The sequence below is a fragment of the Haliotis asinina genome, chromosome 14 (genome assembly GCF_037392515.1).
Source record: "Haliotis asinina isolate JCU_RB_2024 chromosome 14, JCU_Hal_asi_v2, whole genome shotgun sequence".
Lineage (NCBI taxonomy): Eukaryota > Metazoa > Mollusca > Gastropoda > Lepetellida > Haliotidae > Haliotis > Haliotis asinina.
Genome location: NC_090293.1, coordinates 10,978,229 through 10,998,360, shown reverse-complemented (window position 1 = coordinate 10,998,360; position 20,132 = coordinate 10,978,229). Strand labels below are relative to the sequence as shown.

General features: G+C 37.2%; 2 protein-coding genes across 2 annotated transcripts in view; both read left to right on the top strand.

Moving 5' to 3' along the window:
• Nucleotides 1-4,663, top strand: part of LOC137260914 (titin-like) — a 41,980-nt gene extending 37,317 nt beyond the window's left edge. The window contains exon 19 of the mRNA XM_067798450.1: nucleotides 705-4,663. Coding sequence (XP_067654551.1) covers nucleotides 705-740 — 36 coding nt within the window. The 3' untranslated portion in view covers nucleotides 741-4,663. The remainder of the gene's footprint in view (nucleotides 1-704) is intronic.
• A 4,932-nt stretch (nucleotides 4,664-9,595) lies between these two features.
• LOC137261820 (serine/threonine-protein kinase BRSK2-like) overlaps nucleotides 9,596-20,132 on the top strand; it is a 143,947-nt gene continuing 133,410 nt past the window's right edge. The window contains exon 1 of the mRNA XM_067799605.1: nucleotides 9,596-10,023. Within this exon, the coding sequence (XP_067655706.1) occupies nucleotides 9,948-10,023 (76 nt within the window). The 5' untranslated portion in view covers nucleotides 9,596-9,947. The remainder of the gene's footprint in view (nucleotides 10,024-20,132) is intronic.

Below are 20,132 nucleotides of genomic sequence, written 5' to 3'. Positions count from 1 at the left end.
ATGTTACTATGGTTTTCTTAGCCTTCAGAAATATATAGAACTCTCTGACTTCTTGTAAGTGGTATATTGTAGAGGTGTCACTATTCATAAATATATTGATGTTTCACATTCTTTTTTTGGTTACTTTTCTTAAATTTGAGCTTGGTTTCTCTCCAGTGATCATGTTAGGAAGGTTCCTGTAGGAAGTAGGGTTAGAGTAAGACCGTGCTGCTGATCCTTATTCTAAGAGGAAAATGGAAAGGAAAATTCCTTGATGGCATGAATCATAGCTCACAGTATTGTGATGAAGCTTTGCTGTCAAGGGAATGTTGTCATTCCTTGATGGTGTGAATTATAGTTCACAATATTCTGATGAAGCTTCGCTGTAAAGGGAGTGTGATGTCATTCCTTGATGGCAGAGAGCTTTGTTATTAAATGCAAGGACAGAGTTACTAACTAGATCTTGCTAGATTAGAGTTACTTCCCTTTTGTATAGCATCAACAGAAAGGGAAATGACTGAGTGACTAGGTCATTATCGGCAATACTTTCTTTATAACACATTGTTAACAGTTTGTTTAAATACAAACACTGTCGCAAGAGTAGACATAGCTAAAATAATCCACACTAATAGGAATGAATTTATCAAGCATATTCATTTTTCTGCACTTATTAACATGTCTATATTTTTCTGTTAATTCAGGCAAATGTTATGTGTAACTTTCAGACATCAGACAGTTCGTCATCTGAGGGCAGCAGCTGAAAGGCTAACCTCCATCTTTAGTCACAGATGAAGAAACTGCATTTTTTCTAATAGTCACCTGATTGGGCAGCATGCACATTTGGAATCATTTCATTGGACAACAGACAGCAGTGGGGGCTCACATCTTGTCATAATCGACAGCATCTTCAGAGTGCATTCATCAACTGTGGCATGAAAACTGATTGTACATAATTTTGTTTTAGTGCATCTGAGATACTGAATGAGAAAGACTTTGTGATATGACTTGTGGTGTATGACTACAAGAACCATTTTATGTTCATTAGTATCCATCAGGTTTTATTTTGTTCATATTAACCAGTGGGACTCACTTTCATACATCAGTATCAGGCATGAAGATGTTCTTCAAAACTGATGCCACAATTCTACTGAAGTCCCTGTATTTGTTGTAGTTGTTTTTTTTATTATTATTATTATTGTTATTATAATTTTTTTCGTCTTTTTTTTTTGTAAATAATCTGAATTCATCCAAAGATTATGTATTTTGATAAACTGCTGTATCAATCTCCTGTGTCTTCTTATTTTGAACCAGCGAAAAAATTGCTAATCCCTAATAACGTTCAAACCTCAGATATTAACAGGGAGCTGATATTACCCAGTTGCTGCAATTTGCTGTGCAGAGTTGCATCCCTTTAGCTTGGCGGGTTTGAATCCAAGTTTCACAAGGAAACATGAAAACACAACATTTTTAGATTTTATGCTTGTGCTTGTGAACATCTAAGACATTTATCACTTAAGGATTTCTTTCACATCAAGCCTTGACTAAACTGACATACAAGCTGGTCATTTGATATAATGCAAGTATCCCTAGTACAGATCTAGAACTTGAAGCTTACATTTCTACTGAAATAGTCACCATGTACGATATACAATGCAAGATGATATTTAGGAAGAAGAATCAGCTCTGATTTGATCAGACATGATGCAATTTCAAGTCAGTTTTTACACCAGTGCAGATTGGAGGATTTATGAGTTAGAGTGAGACAGTATCTGAATAGATAATTCCAACCGTGTCATTGTTAAATGTTGAATGTATTTAGGATGTGATGTTGGTAATGCAAGTATACAGTATCAGGCTTCCTCTGGTGACACACACAGTTTGATTCACAGTGGAACATAGGCTGTATGAAGATTGTGTCACTGTGCACAGTAGGTGAAGCAAATTGTAAATGTCAGTTATTTTTCACATAATTTGTAAAATGACCATGTTTGCCGTCCTGAAGTGTTGTATACGCATATGACATGAAATGTTACCGTTGTTTCAAATGTGTTGCTGTTTCGTTATAATGGTGTGTATCCAGTTAGCAGATCATTTTGTTTGGTTTTCGTTAAAGAGGCGGGGTTTGCCGTTCCTTGGGCGCTGTAACATTCGCCATAAGTTTTAAAATTGAATATTAATGTTCACATACCCCAAACTATTGTATTTAAATACTAATATCAGGACATTTGCAGCTGTCCTCCAAGTTGATTGTGCATGCATTAATCTCTGTTAGGCCACAATAAAATAGTTTTCAGATTTTCATCCTATTGCCTCAACCACAAATCTCCACCACCTTTCAGATGAGGAAAATCACAACCTATGTTCACTTCTTTCCGTACGTGATCAACCTTTTATTCTGGGTTCAAATCCTGAACTGAGGTTTATTCGTTTCAGTTTAGTGGTTAACATCTAAGAACTGCGTCCGTTCAGGGCCGGAGGGTAGCCCATTTTTGGTACCCCTCATCATGGTATTGCTTGAATATTGCTAACAACAACTTAAAACACAAGCTGTTACACAGAGAAACAAATTGAATATTGTCCAAAACTGATGTAAACCAAACTCCTTATTCATCACAATAAGTGTTTTCACTTTTCATGTATTACGTTCTTTGAGAGTTAATGTCATCAGATGTATTGAGCAGTTTGTCACATCAAAAGTACAATGTTTGGATGAAAATCTGATAATTTCATGTGGCCTTAAACATGAATTCTAGGAAAAACTAGGACTTTCAGTGACAACAAGGTGTTAACAATGATCATTGAAACAAGCCTCTCTGTCTGAGTTGCATACCTAGCAGCTTGATGAAGTAATTTATAGTCGTTTTGGATTGTATGTTAGCTTTTTGCCTTAAACCTGTTATTTCATTGATACTCTTGCTAAATTTGTAAAAGGTATTGTTTATATGATGCTGCTTATTAGTGAAGGTGTTCAAATTGTGACCACAGTATCTGCAAGTACCTCAAATTTGTTATCAAGCACCTGTTGGTGACAATACGGCACTTCACTGACTTGATTTATCAGGGATGTATGACATCTTGTACGATCGATCACAATTAGAATTTTCAATTTTAAAGCTCTAAGAAATATTTATGGTAAGTTTTTCATGTTTCTGTTAAACCTCTTGTTTAGCTGTGATCATGAATAACACTTTCTTGGATAGATGGTTGACAATTATTTTCATTTTCCTGCCCCCCTGCTTCAGCAATGTTTAGTATAACTGCTATCAGCAGTCATTTGTACATGTTCAGATTCAGTCAGTATTTATTGACCCATAATTGTTGCTGATGTGCAAGTACTAAATGATCTGAAAGATTAGATCTCATACTTAGATTTGTGTGTTTTTATCATTTATGGGAACACAATGCTGGCAGGTAATGTGTTCAGGGACAGCTGTTTATCTGTTTGAATATTGGGATAATCTATACTTTCAAAGAATTTACTTCATGTACAGAATTGAATCATTTTGGATAAATATTACCATGGTTTCTAACAATTTCATAGAAGTATTATATACTGCTGGAAAGTGTTTTTTTTTTATAATTTTCAGGGTTGATCCTTAAAATCAAGGGTTTTGATGCTTTAGATTTGTATGGAATATGTTTCTTAGAGTTAAACAGTTAAAGCTGTTTTCATAATGTAATATGTGCTCTCTGAAAGTTGTTAGCAGTATCAGTAGGAAAGATTTTGATGTTAAGTTCACAGAGTTCTTTGTTGTACTTTGTCACTGAAAGCAATCGGTGTATGAATTTCAATAAAATATTCATGACTTGTATGGTGATCAAATCATGTACAGTATCATTTAGTTTTTTTCATCATGTTCATTTTCAACACATTGTGCTGGATTTTTTTTTCTCTCATGATAGGGACACAATTAAGTTAATAGAATAATAGGTTATCAGGGCCGCATTCAGACAACTTTGATCAAGGGTTTCAACTCCGGTTTGGTCCATTGGCACCAAACATATTCTGATAGGCTTCACTGAAATGGACTATGCCATCACATCAGGGTTTCAACGGCCATCAAGCTGTCATTCTATGATATAACTGAAATGGACAATGCCACCACATCAGGGTTTCAACGGCCATCAAGCTGTCACTCTATGATATCACTGAAATGCTGTGAACGTCACACCTCGGCAACCTGAACCAGCTACAATAGGATGGATTGGATGGCCAGAGTTGGGACTTGGTTGAATGCATGTCACCTTTTTCCAATGAAGTGCAGTGTTGATCATAATATCGGTCACTGGATTGCAAGGTTCGCATTAAAATGTTGCATGCTGTTAAGATATAGCTGGAATATTGCTGAGTGCAGCTTGAAACAGACCAGACAAACCAAGCATTTAGCTGCAGGTAATTAAACTTAGATGGCCAGTTCTTGTTAATATGCATTGATCATTATCATCACTATCACCATCATCACCATCATCATCTGACATAGTTCTGTATTGCACTGTGTGAACTGTACGCACTTGATGCCCTTCATGAGAGCAATAGTTGAAGCTGTGTTTTGTATTACATTTCACCCAGTTATATATATATGTATGATCGTGATTGTCATAGCTGTACATAAATCTAGCTATCCAGTGAATTGAGCTTTCATAATCCATACAAAGTATCAATAAAACCCAAATTGTGTAAAATGAATTTGTATTCTGTTATATGATTCAAGTACTCCCATGCCTAACCAGAAACACACACTGGAGCACTAATAATGCAACATCCTGACTCATTAACATCAGAGAATAGTTCTTGCGGAGAGGGTGATGGAGCTGTCAAGTGGTTAAAGCATTTGCTAATCACGCTGAAGACCCAGGTTCGATTTCCTACATGGATACAATGTGTGAAACCCGTTAGTGATTTGTCCCCCTGACGTGATATTGCTGGAATATTGCCAAAAGCGGCATAAAAATGAAAGTCAGTCACTGCTACTGCTGAGTAAAGAACTAAACAATTAGTTCATGTTTTTTGTCTGATATGAATGAACCCTATCGTGGAACCAAGGTTAGTTTTATGTTCTCAAGACTTGGGATAGGCTGTTACAAAATGATTCCTTTACCCATCCAAATAAACTCAACAAAAATAAAATCTTTACACTCATTTCAAAGTCAATAATTTCAACATTTTGGAAAATAGGTTTGAAATAAAGATTGTATTCAATTCACTAGTCATTAAAGATGCTATAGCATACAGATCATATTTGTCATGGAATCGGTTCCACCGGAAATGCCACTACAATGTCCATGATCAAAAACTGTGAGTCACAACTTAATGAAATCATGTCAATATCGTGTGTGTGTCCTCCATGGGCATTCACAACTGCGATACGTCTCCTCATGGATTGGATGATGCATCTGAACACAGCTTGGGAATGCGCCGCCATATTTGTACCAACATGGCACCAAGCTCCAGCAAGTTGTATGGAAGGTTCCTTACTTGATGGAGCCGCCTGCCTAACACATTACACACATGCTGTATGGGATTGAGGTTGAGAGATCTTGAGGGCCAATCCATTATATTGATGCCAGCATTCCTGAAGAAATTTGTTGTTAATTGGCCGTGTGAAGCCTGGCGTTATCCTGTTAGAAAGTCAGACTTAGGTCATGAGCTGCCATGAATGGCAAAAGCTCTGGAACGAGCACCTGATCCCTGTATGCTGCCGCATTAAGGTTTCCCAGGATGACAATGAGACAGGATCGAGCATGACCGTTGATAGCACCCCAAACCATAACGCTACCGCCCCAAATTTGATCCACTTCCTGTACACAACACTCTGCATTGCATTCTCCTCGTCTTCTCCAAACTCTAACCCTTCCATCAGCAAAGGTTAATGTGAACCTTCATTCATCACTAAACACAACCCTATTCCAATCTCGCTGGGTCCATCTCAGGTGCCGTCGTGCCCAGAGAAGACGTTGGCATCAATGAAAACGGGTTAGAATTTGTCAATGATATGGTCGCCGTGCATGAAGATGAGCAGAGCGCAGGCAATATCAAATGGTTTGGGCAGTCACTCAACCTACAAACAATACATTCCCAGTGGATGTGGAAGTGACAAACCAATTTCGCAAATGCGTGTGACGTCACACGTGGTCGACCAGGACAAGGGTGGTCAGCTGTTGAGCCAGTTTGATGGACACGTGTCTGGAGATTATGGATGGTCTGTCGACTGCATCCCATAACCCTCACAACAACATCGACGGACGTTCATGCTGAATGTTCGATGGTTGTGGCATTGCAAATTAATGAATAATTAACCATAAAACTGTGTTTTTCTGAGATGACACTCTACTCTGCTACCATGAGATCAGTTGCACCTGTATCAATAGGTCCTGTGACTTGTGGCACGTGGAAACGTGATTTTAGCGTGCAGTGCTCTCACACGTGCTACGTAGGCCCGACCAGTAGAAGGAATGTGTGACATAATGTCCTTGACAACGGATTTAACCATAATCACAACAAGAACTTTTTCAAGAAAAGTTTCAAAACACTATTTGAAAAATAATGAGTGTCAAGTTTTTATTTCTGCTGAGGTTACTATGGAAAGCATCTTTCCTGACTAAAAGTTCACTAAAGCATAGCTGAATCCTCTTATTTTGTATGCAGATTAATGCCCAAGTCATGTTCAGAACATTTTGTTTGGTTGCTTATTTCTGGCAGGTGAGGGAAATCTTGTGCCAGGATTTTGAGCTGGTGACAGCAGTTCAAAAATCTAGATACAGTTTCAAATTGTTATCAGTCACTGGATTGTCTGGTCCAGACTCGATCATCAGTAGGCCACCATCATGTTGCTTTAATATGCAAAGTGGGGCATTAAAAACCACACTTCAAGCTGCAGCAGTTCACTCAACCACAGACTAACAACTGACATTCCCACTTACTAACTAGTGTTCTAGGTCCGCAGTAAGATCAAAGGCAGCAACCACCCTTTGCATAAGCTGTCATGATTTGGGGTTAAATCATTTCTCCATACAAGGACACATAATGCCAACACATGCTTTGACTATTATTCTGTTTACCTTAATGGAAGGGAAGCACTTAAACTGCTCTATGTGAGGGCTCTTGTACTGAAGGTCAGATCTGAATCAGCAAACAGGGCACACATTAACACTACAGCACATGTGATCCTTGTGCAGTGCTTAACAGAGATTTCAGTCCTGCCATGTATTACTGCACTGAAGGGATGTCTACAGAAGTTGTTTTCAGATAACTTCATGTTCACTCCAACATTCATCAATTTATTATTACCTATCACATGCATGGCCTTCAAAATATAACAATTTCCCTCTGCACTGAGGCCCGTTCCATGACTGAGAGAATCATTGAAGGGCATTTAGAAGTGGAAAGCATAAGAAAAGCCAGACTTCTGGAATCATGATCACCTTTGTGCAAGTTGGTCCTGAGCATAAAGACGGTTTGGGTAACTGGCTTTAATCTATTCACATTAAATTCAATCATGCTGCTCGCTGGCAAACAACTTATATTAATAATCCATAAAGAATTAGGTTGTGATATAGGTAACTGGTTTGACATCATACTTGTGTGGTCCTTGCTAAAGTTAAAGGCACAATGTCACACACTGACATACTTGTGTGGTCTTTGCTAAAGTTAAAGGCACAATGTCGCACATTTTCGACAATATTTTGGTCAGTGATATATATTTTGGGGCATATGCACTCACTATAGGTTTATATATTGGACAAAAATAGTTAGGGGTATATGTAAATTTTGAAATTATAAACAATGATCTATGTATATGTTGACACATTGATGAAAATCAATAACAAAAGTACCAATAGCCCTAACGTATTTTGTCCAGTATATTTATACATTTAAAGTCTTTTTATCCCCCAATCAATAATTGAAACTTTGAGTCGACCTGCTGCCAAACAGATAACACTTGCCATATGTGGAATGTAAACAATTGCTCGGTACACCGAAAACTGTCCCATGCATTGATGTCAGTGTTTCTTGAACTGGCCTCAATCACAAGTTGCATCATAGGTTAATTGCAAAGAGTGACATAACTCTGGGTTCGCTTGAAATGAAGTTTGGTTGGTTGGGAGCATTAGAGTCACTTCAATGCAATGTTGCATTAATTCATTCAAAATTTTTAATTTTAATTGTAATCTAAATATTGAGTAAATTGTATGGCAGCTTTGCTCTGGGCTGATAGTATAAATGAAAGAAATGCAATATTGATTTCTAGAGAAGTGTGGTGAGATAGTGTGCCTTTAAGTTTGTTCATGTAAGAATGGAGGCAGTATGAATTGTAGGCGTAAGGCAAAGGACATGACTTAAATATACATCTGGAAAAAAGTAAAGCCCCATCCTGCCTAATTTTGATATGTCCCCATTCGCCATGGTTGTTTTGGAAATAGTTTTACATTGGACATTCATCTCATCTGATCAAGGTCCTAGATACTGTTTATTTTTCACCACACAATATTCCATGATGGAATATACCAGACAGTTCAGTGATTGACTAATGCCATGTCATAGTTCCTTCTATATGTCCACCTCATCAGTTTACAGGGACATCACGATTTACCAAGACATTTGTTCGGTAGTCATTTTCTCAGACAGTGTGATACACACTTCTCTATACTAAGACATCGTCATACCATTTCATTCAGGGGACACTCAAAAGAACAATGAAATTACTATTTGGGTAAAATGGGTTCTCCCTACATTTTTATAAACAATTTACCATTATTAGTTACTGATATATCCACAGGGTACATTTTTTTGAAGAAATAGATTCTGCTCTTCTCCTTTCTCACTGGTGTTGGAATTTAGTCTTCTTTCAGTTTTATTGGAATAACATGGATTGATCGGTTGTTTAACGCTTGTAAGTAACTGAGTCTGGACCAGACAATCAAGTGATCAACATCATATGCATTGGTCTTTGCAATTAGGTTACACCGACACATGTCAGTCATGTCTTAGGCTTAGGATAGCCTAGTGGTTAAAGCATTCGCTCATCACGCTGAAGACAACAGTTTCGACTCCACAAATGTGTACAGATGGTTAAGCCCATTTCTGGTGTTCCCCACTGTGATATTGTTGTAATATTGCTGAAAACGGTGTGAAACTAAACTAACTCATGATGCAGCATTTAAGATATTTAGATCTCAAGTAATGGATTCCTGAGATTAGTTTACTGCCTAACTTCACTTGAAACCAATCGATTTATTTAAATATTTCCGAGTTTGTTTGTTGTCAAACACGTCACTCAGCAATATTCCAGTTTTATTACGACGGTCTGTAAATAAATAGTCTGGACCAGATAATCCAGCGATCAACAGAATATAATGGTCTGCCTTTGTGTATGTTGTGTTATACACGCAGATTTGGTGAAAACTTGCATTGAAACGAAATAAAACCATAAAGTTAAATCAGACACCTTGCGTCGACATGCATAGAGGCTCTGTAGTCAAAATATTCGGAGCCAATAGTCAGCTCCTTGGAAACATTTTACCCACAGGGGCTGTGATTTTACCAACATTGATTGATCGAACTTGACTGTACTTTAGAGTGACTTCCCTTAGCTTTCCTAGTGACCGGTTCTGACACAAGAGGGCGCATGCAAGCACTTTGATGATTCATTTGCGGGAACATTTGGCATCGGTAAGGCCTGCTGTCACTGGAACAATTGGCGAATTCTTTGTTATTTGCTTGGAAATCCACGGATAAATGAAGCAGTTGCAATAGAACGTCCCAACCAGGTGGCAAGAGCGCGGTTTCTTGGAGTAAGCAGTCTTTGACTGTACCGACATAGGAACCGCATCCCCATCAGTTGATGGCCGGTCCTTGTGTATTGATTCTCATGCTAGATGCACTGGCAGCAAGTCGGCTGTAGAGGAAAATATATGCAGAACCAATACAGATGAGTCTCTGATAGAAGGTAGCACTTTTGGATTATACGATGTCGCATTCACACAAAGATGAACTTTATGTAGGACCATATCGACTGGAAAAGACACTCGGAAAAGGCCAAACAGGTAGGAACAACGATAATCGCGCTTATTGATATTTCAGTCATGTTTCATTCATGACCATCGATTTATTGGTTGCACGAATGACAACAAGAGGAGAGCTGACACTGTTGCTCACAGTGTCAGAAGAACCCCTGACCTAGCCTTTACCTCTGGCCAGGCAAGCACGGTTCAAATGAACCTAAGTAATTGACATGCATGTGTTTGGTAACTTGATCTTCTCGGCTAACATCTGTGCTCCTGCAAATGCCAGCTGAGAGATTAGAAACTCACAGATCGTAAAACACTCACACACAAAAAAACCCATTTATTTACTGTTTCTGTCAATAAAGGAAAAATGCAAAAATCAAAAACCAGCTCAAAACAATGGACATAACTGACACGCCCACTTTTTTACATACAAACAAACAAATTATTTGTTTCAGTTATTTCCCTTATTTCAAGGCTGATTTATTTGTTGGCCTTTTAGTAAATATTCATTGTCTAAGTAGGGTAAATTATTGTTTCAGATATTTATGAATGTCATGCAATTGTTCTAAGCTTTGTCCATATATCATTGATGATCATCAATAAACAATGGACATCCCCCATTGATTATGTGATTTACTCCCATTGCTCGTTAACGAGGAACCTAATAGACAGGGTGCTTAATGAGCTAGAGCCCAGCATGATTATCTTGGTGCTAATCATCATAATTATGTAAACGTGTGCTCTGTTTTGGATTTCATCCTTCAGAGAAAGAAAATTTGTTTGTACTAGCCATGATTTTAAAGTAATTTTGTTTGTACTTGTCATGATTTTAAAGTCATAAATATGATGAGATGATGTGTAGTATGTGTATGATTAGATTTATGAATCTTCTAGGTTAACATGATATTGACATTGGGTCTTTGATGAAAATAGTAATTTGAATATGCTATGTTTTTTAGTTGATGTAACATATATTTTTATTTGCTTCTAAGGTTTATGTACCATTTTTAGATTCTCCATGATTCCTTTGTGAGTTTTTTGTATAAGTCATACATTAGGAATTTGTCCTAACATTGAATGTATGCAAATTCAATTTAAACATATGTGATATATCATATGTATGACAATGTGATATATCGTATGTGTGACTATGTGATATATGAGTGACTGTGTTATATCATATGTATGACTATGTGATATATGAATGACTGATATATCATATGTATGACTATGTGATATATGAGTGTGTTATATCGTATGTGTGACTATGTGATATATGAGTGACTGTGTTATATCATATGTGTGACTATGTGATATATGAATGACTGATATATCATATGTATGAGTATGTGATATGTCATATGTATTACTATGGGATATATCATATGTATGACTATGGGATATATCATATGTATGACCATGGGATATATCGTATGTGTGACTATGGGATATATCATATGTATGAGTGGGATATAGGAATGACTGTGTGACATATCGTATGTATGACAATGGGATATATCATATGTATGACTATGGGATATATGAATGACTGTGTGATATATCATATATATGACTATGGGATATATCATATGTATGACTATGGACTATATCATATGTATGACTTATTGCCAAAAATGTTATTTGTTTTATGGCCTTGACTGACATAACATGACATCGATCCTTTATGTGTGAGAGGAAAAACTGATGTAACCATACACATAATATTTTGCGCTCTTCTGTCCCACTTGCACCCTTGTAATCACTTTCCTGGACAACCATTTTAAATATCAAGGATATTCTTGGAAGGAATTATCCAATGGTAAACTGTTGTAAGATTTGGCTCAGCCAGGGATTACTTTGAGGGATGTGCTACAGCTGGTCCATATGAGAAGAACATGAAGTGTCTTCTGTCAACACTTGTGATAAGACATGAATATGCTGGTTGAACGGTAATCAATAAGAAATCAATTTCTTCTTGAACATAACCGGGCATGAGAGCTGATGTTGCCTGTGTAAAATATTTCCATAGCGATAGTCTGACCAAATCAATGTGCTTTGTTTGTATATGTCTTGAAAATGACAATACAAAGCTGAAGAAAAATGCTTTGCCTGATCATATTCTGGCATCGTTAAGTGATGTTCCAGTAATAGTTGATGAGAATTTGGATTCCTATAATGATCTGGTGCCAGGGATTTATCCAGGATTCTGAACTACATGCTAAAAATTGGGAAAAGTTTCTTGTTTTTTTTTCTCAAAGGAGTTTTAATAGTGAATAATGACATAATGTAAAATAAACGTTAATTCCATATTCTCTTCACTAGTCAAGTGCATTGAAATAAAATTCATTTATACTCTTTAAAAAAAGAAGGGAATCTTCATTTTTTAAATTTACGAATCAACATATTTAGGAGATTCATCGAAGTCAGTCAGTGTTGATATGATATTATTGAATGGTTTGAGAGTGCATCACCATTTGCACTTCGTAACAACCATAGTTATTTGGAATGTATTTTGAAAGACGATTGGTGGATGGCATGTAATTTGCATGCAAAGATTTTCATTAAAAAAAAATAAACAACAACAAAAAGAACCCACTAGAAACAAACACTACTAAACTTGTGATGCAAGATGAGTGTCAAATTTAATGTTCCAATTGATTTCTCAACCTTCTTGAAAAAACATCAAAATCAAGAATGGGACCCCATGCATGTGTATTGGGCTACTGCGTTGTGCACATGCATATCATATGTTGTGTTTAGTGGTGGTAAATAGAGGGAAATGGTGGTGCGTTCACAAGATGTCTGTCCTTGAAACATTTGTTAAAGTTTACAGTTCCTATCCATATTGAAAGTTCAGGTTCCCCTACTTATTTTGAAGAGTTTATTATATCTGTACTCACATTGGAAAAGTGCACAGTTCTTAATTCTAATTAAGAATGTATGTAATCTTGAGCTTTTTATCATCCAACCTTCATCGGGAACATTTTAGTTTGAGGTTAACTGTATCCAAGATGCTCATTTGAGAATTTTTTGATATTTGTACAAGATTTATTACTGAATATCACTATTTGGACAAGTCCTTGAATGTATTGATTCATAAAGATGTTTATGTATGATCTGGAATGCAAGTATTCCAATCAGAATATCTTTGACCTATGTTCAAAGTTGGTGAATGTGCAGTTTACCATCAGCTGATTAATGAGTATTAACTCATGAAACATCTTTGTCATTTCTCAAGTATTCAAAAGCATGTTAACCACCATTTCATTATGTCAATGCTATGTGACTTTGATTTAATAATATTATTAATTAATACGTGCACTCATTAGACACAGGAGCTATTTTTTCACATATGTTATTGTTCTTTATTACAAGAAATTCTTGAAATCTTTGATTTAAGTTTGAAATCTTGATTCCAAAGTTTGAACCATTCTGTAAATTTGCAGGTAATCATTTGTACTTATTAACATAACTGGTATGCATCCATCATCTTCTTTCAAGGAATTATATTTAAAGAATTTCAAATCTGGAATGTAATTTAATATTTACTATTTACTAAATAATTGTGATTTACCAGTAATTGTGAAGTGATGATTTTTAAAGAAAGATCAAATGAAAAACCTAAAAAAAACCAAAAAATCAAATGGCAAATGAATTATCAGATTATTGTGGAGGAGAGGGATAAAACAGTGGGGCTGCACGTGAATAGTTACAGAAACAGGTGTAGAGGAGAAATGTGTATAAGTGTGGGAAACACATGCGACTAGTGTAGGTTGCACTGTCAGTGGGTGCAAGTCTGTGGTGGAGTAGTTGACAGTTATTTCTGAAACTTTCTTTGACAGATAAAATCTGAAATTAAATTAGGCACAAAGCTGTGGATATAAGTACATAGTCTCATTACCATTGTGAATCTTCTAGACAGGATAAAATTTGTAATACGAAATCTGTTAAAAAATACATATGTATATTTTTGGGATTCAGGGATTGATCTGGGATCCAAAGCTTCATCTACCCAACCTGCTAAAAAAAACACATAACATGATCTACATAACCTGATGCTCCCTATAAAGAAGCAGTGATTTCTCCCTTGCATGTCACATGACATGAAACATGCAAGTAAATATTTGTTACTTGCAGCTCTGTCTGTCATTTCTGCTTCTTGGACGCAGAGAAATACAGCTACTGACAAAACTGTTCTTGACTGTTGATGCTAAAAACAGGTATTTTAATGTTACATTAGGTTTCACCTCTGCTCATGCTATTGATGGGTGGATTGTCTAGTCCAGACTCAGTTATTATAGACCACTGTCATATAGTTTGAAAATTGATGAGTTCAGCATATAATTTAACTCAATGACTCACTCACTTAAAACTTCAGCTGTCAGAGTTCTTTGATAATTTCCATTTTCTTTGACATTGATGGTCAATGGTTACTGTTAATATTATAAATATCATGATTTAGGATCTTTATGTAATTTTGGACTTTGTACCATGTTGGTTGCAGACTTGGTACCGAATATCGACCTTGTGCAGGTTTCCATAAATACTGTTTGAGAACCCAAAATACCTGATCGTGAACACATGCTTTGGAAACAGTGCCAAGTTTTGGACTGATATCAGTGGATGGATTAGTCACCTAGTCATTGATGGGTTAGGTGTTGAAATAGGCCCTGAACAGTCACTCTAGACTAACAACTAGTCTTTGAAATTAACATACTTTACAGAAAAAAGCCCCAAACAAAACAGTTCATAGTTAAAAAACACAAAATATAATGAAAAGGAACCCTTAGACTTTCTATATTTTCATAAGCTGTTAAAAATCTAGACTTGGCGTATTTTCTTGATTTGCATGGAATTTCTTGGATGTATTTGCTTCAAGGGTCTGTATGACACACTACAAAGCCTCTGAAACTGAAGCTTCAGTTCTTAACCGCTGCTTTATGTTGTGTTAGGGATAGACCTCTGAGACTGATTATAAACATAATTTATCACTTGATATAGTGAAGTATTTGCCGTTGGTCATGCATTTTCTTGATATAGTGAAGTATTTGACTCTGGTATGGCTGTATGCTTGGCAGTAAAATTTGATTTTCACAGTGTAGGAACTTTCAGTTATCCTGAATGAAATGGACTAAGTTATGAATTGTGCAGTGTTACGGTTCACACAGATTTGCTGCTATTCAGAGAGCCTTTGATTTGTTTTGCTGTTTTTCATTCATCTAATTATTTGATCAAAATGATATTCAGTTGAAGCTAACATTAATAATGGAAATAGCGGAACAAGTGTCATTTAAAAGACTTGGCTTCAAAGTTATTGACAAAATTGATTGACATTGTCAACTTGGGCCATGTCTTTTTGTCTGTACATGAAAGGGCAGGAAAGCTGGAGCCTGTGGAAGGTTGGAACAGACAGTTCAGTCCCTTGAGCAACACTTATACAACTTGTAGCATTAATTATTGGTTGAATGGGAGTCTTTGATGTTTTTTCATATTTGATAATTGATTAATAATGTATCCTGACCTCCATTGTGTTGGAATGTTGCCATGGATATATGAAACCTCTAGAGAATCTATGCTTCAGACTGGTTGAGTCAGGCACATTCATCGATCATTTCAAATGTCCAAGGGATGTTTTTTTTTAAAATTTGGTTTGTTGTTAAAATAAACAGTGCACTCATCAATGTTCTAGTAAACATGATGGCATTGTTAAATATAATTGACTGTAAACTAGCGAGTCATGTGAGTGTTATTCAGTAGAACTTGACAAGGTTGACCCAACCACCTGATCTCGTTAGTTGCCATTTATGACAACCATGGTTGTCAAGCACCTATTCTAACAGATTTCTGAGACTTTTTGAAACTAGAACATTGTAGTCATAAATGTCATTGAGAAGGAATGTAATTTCTGAAGTTAAATTTCAAAAGTTAAAAGTGGTGTTCACTGTTTTTGCTGGTTGCGATTTTCTTTCATGGAGTCAAGACTAGTCTGAAATAAAATGTCTGCAATTCCCAGGAATGCCTTCAACACTTTGGCAAAACCAGATTTTCTCAGTTTGAAATGGAGAGTTTCTCTAGATTCTTTATAGTGCAGAGTTCCAGACAATTTAACTTTAAGATCTTTCTATATTAAAAAAATGATATTTCTTTCAAAACTTTATTGTGCGTCTACAGAGAATAGATATTGGTAGGATTTGGCTCACTTATATAATATTGCTGTTTGCGAGATGGATTTCTTCAATGAAATACTTCTTTATCAAATTATTAAAGGACATCATTACACCATTACAGAATCAGTGTCATTGATTTTGTTATTCTCACCACTGTGTTTGTGATTTATTCTTTGTAAGGAGGCCAGTCAATAAATCCCCCAAATCTATTGTTACCAGTCATATATATTCATAACAAGCCATGCTGATCTTTCAGAAACAGATATTGATTTTGTAAGCTGGTAATTGGCTTTTAACTCTAGTAGGTTATGTGATAAAATGAAGTCCCCTGTGTGCTTGTGAGACCGTGTCAGTTAGGCAATGTCATGTGATCAATACATGATGGTGTAGTGTCGTGCCTGCCATTCTGAATCAGGGCGTCAGGAAGGCATCATAGGTGATGGCAAGTGTTGGTGGTGGATTGTGGGAGTTTGCCGTTGCACAAGGATCAGCTGGTCTCTTTCGAGATCAAGGGGCAGTAGGGCAGTTTAGAGTTTAAAGTGTTGGTTATGTTTCAAGAGAGTATTGGTAGTTTGTGCGAGTTTGCTGTTGCACAAGAATCAACTGGTCTCTTTTACTTTGTGGGGAGGCAGGGTAGTGTAGGTTAAAGTGTTTGGCTTTCACATCACGGACTGATGTTCCAGAGGGTACTGGTGGATTGTGAGAGTTTGCTGTTGCCCAAGTATCAGCTGGTCTCCCTGAGCTTAGGATGAAAGGGTAACATACAGTTAAAGTGTTAGGTTGTCACACCAAACACCCATCTTCTTGAGGATGTTTGTAGATTATGTGAGTATGTTGTTGCATATTAAAATCAACTAGTCTCGAGCTGAGCTATGATTGGGTAACATAGAGATTAAAGTGTTTGGTTACCTTGTCAAAAACCCATCTTCTAGAGGGTGTTGGTGGATTGTGGGAGTTTGCTGTTGCTCAAGGATCAACAGGTCTCTGAACGTTTATGGGAGGTGGGATAACAGTGGTTATAACTTTCACCTGTTATCACATTTCTATTTATGGGCTAAAACAATCATAGTTTATTCGTTGGCATTAAAAGTGAGTGAGTGAGTTTAGTTTTACGCCGCACTCAGCAATATTCCAGCTATATGGCAGCGGTCTGTAAATAATCGAGTCTGGACCAGACAATCCAGTGATCAACAACATGAGCATTGATCTGTGCAATTGGGAACCGATGACATGTGCCAACCAAGTCAGCAAGCCAGACCATCCGATCTCGTTAGTCGCCTCTTACGACAAGCATAGTCACCTTTTATGGCAAGCATGGGTTGCTGAAGGCCTATTCTACCCCAGGACCCTCACGGGTCTTGTATTAAAAGGGTACGAACATAAAATGAAACATTGCGAACAAGTATTGTTGGTCTAAGTTAACGCTCATCTCATACCACACATGCATTTGTTTCACTGTTCCAACTACTGCGCTTACCTTCTTGCAATGCAAGGCAGTAATTGCGATTTGAATCTATGATTGTTAAACTGTAAACAGACTGTAGATGCTAGTCCATTTCAGCACAAAATGTTCTTAGAGCAGCAAAGAACGTAAATTCTGGCTAATGGTCATTTGAACACAAATCAAGAAAGATGATCTAGTCATGAAATGTGGAAACATCGGTCGCTAGAACAGTAAGAACCAAGCACTGAAAACAGGTATTAAAAAATTACAGCTTTTCTTGACTGATGATCAGTCATAGTAAGGTGTGTAGGCAATCTCTTCATCATCACAGTGTTGTCACAAGTCCCAGGCTAATGGCAGCTGACGACAGCAGCTTTGATGTTTGCTGGTGTTTGCCCGTCATGAAGAGGCCCAGGGCCCTCCAGCATATCGCTTGAATATTGCTAACATTGGCATAAAATCCAGCTCACAATTTACATATGATGTCAGAAACTGGAAGGGGAATTGCAGAGCTTCTGTAGAAGCAGCTTCATGTTTCAAATACAACATTGAATCTTTGAGCAGTGTTTGAGGCATTATGATCGAAGTACTTTTCTTATTCTCCACATCCACGTAGAGGGACCTTTGTTAGCCGCTTCATTGAAATTTATATTGTGTCTTCTCATAACGTGTCATGTCATGTCATATTATAAATTTTGCCCTTGTTGAGCCTTGATAATCTAGAATGTTTTGTTTAGCTTTGCCCTTTCATATCTTCTTTTATTGTGAAAAACAGAAGCAACTCTCACGTCTTGACCAACACCTGTTGTGTAGACAAGATGAACAGGGATGGTAGGTAGCTCAGCGGTTAAAGTGCTCACTTGTCATGCTGAAGACCCAAGTTTGATTCTCCATATGGGTACAATGTGTGAGACCCTTCCTGGTGTCCCCTGCTATGATATTGATGGAATATTGGTAAAAGTAGAGTAAAACTGAGGTAACTCACTTTCTCACTCACTCGTTCAAGATTGCTTTATGGCCTGGGCCATGGCGTTGCGACAGTAATGTATGGTCAGGGCATACATGTGATATCAGGACCAAAATAGCAACAGTCAGAGACAGACCAATATCTTAGGTTGTTCTCTTGGAAACCACACGAAACAATCCGTGTACACTTCAAAAACAACACATGACGACATGCTTAATGTTTGAGCCACTTTGTACAATATTCATCAAACTGAGCAGTGTGCGATCTTCCCAGCAGGGGACAGATCTTCAGACAAACATTTGATCAGCATGATCAGTCACAGGCCTTCTCAGTCAACGCCAAAAAGTGCCGTCGATGCTTTTTACAGCCTTTGCAATATCCCATGTTGTAAGAGTTGGAACAAGGATTTTGAGCAAATCCTATCATTTATCAAGGCTATTAGGGTCCCCAGCTGGTTTGCCACCACTGCTTCTGACAAGGTTTTCTACAGAAAATCAATCTTGCTTCTAAGGAGCTGGGTCCATGGTGGTAATGTGGACGAATGGGAGATGCTTGCTTTGAACCTGAAACCACCATTATGGATGTTAAAAGTGTGATTTGGGAGCCTTGGAAGTCTTGCAAGTCTCGACCAAACAAAGACATGGAGTTGCAGTATGAATCCCTTAATGAGGACATTGACCGCCTCAGATGATGAGCTTAATGTAGCTTTTGTCATTGGCTGTCATTTCTTTAAAAGTAGTGACTGTTCGGCTTCCTGTTGCTTTGTTTAGAAGCTCATGAAATCGGTAAGGGTGAAGGTCAGCTTGCTGTGAATGTCAGGAGTGGATTTAGAATGAAATATTTACAAACTGTGAAGTTTTTCAGGATTAGTTGCCACTTTGGCTAATTGTTATTAAACTGATTAATTGTTGCATTAATTCTTTTTAAAACAGGTATAGTAGATTAAGACTGAATCCATGGTTTGTAATTAAAGAAGCCTACAACATTATGGATGATAATTTCTTGTTTCGTGTTCAGAGTACTGTTTCTTTAAGTGACAGTCACATTTTAGCGTGATAACAGTGACAATCTTCACCATAATGTATGCAATAAACAAGAATTTGTCACTCAAGTTGTATGCTTCATTATTGACCCATCAACTTCTATGAGAGATTATGAGAGTCCCCAACTTTGTCTGGTTGTAGGAGACACACACATGGACTGTGTGGTCTTGGTCGATGGAGTTTCCTTGTACATTGCCAGGTACATTACCTGATTACATAGGGCTTTTGCATTACATAGAGGGCAAGGCATTACCTGATTACATAGGGCTTTTGCATTACATAGAGGGCAAGGCATTACCTGATTACATAGGGCTTTTGCATTACATAGAGGGCAAGGCATTACCTGATTACATAGGGCTTTTGCATTACATAGAGGGCAAGGCATTACCTGATTACATAGGGCTTTTGCATTACATAGAGGGCAAGGCATTACCTGATTACATAGGGCTTTTGCATTACATAGAGGGCAAGGCAGTTAGGGAAAATAATGCGGTTAAGGGGCTGTGAGACAGTGTTGGCCTAGT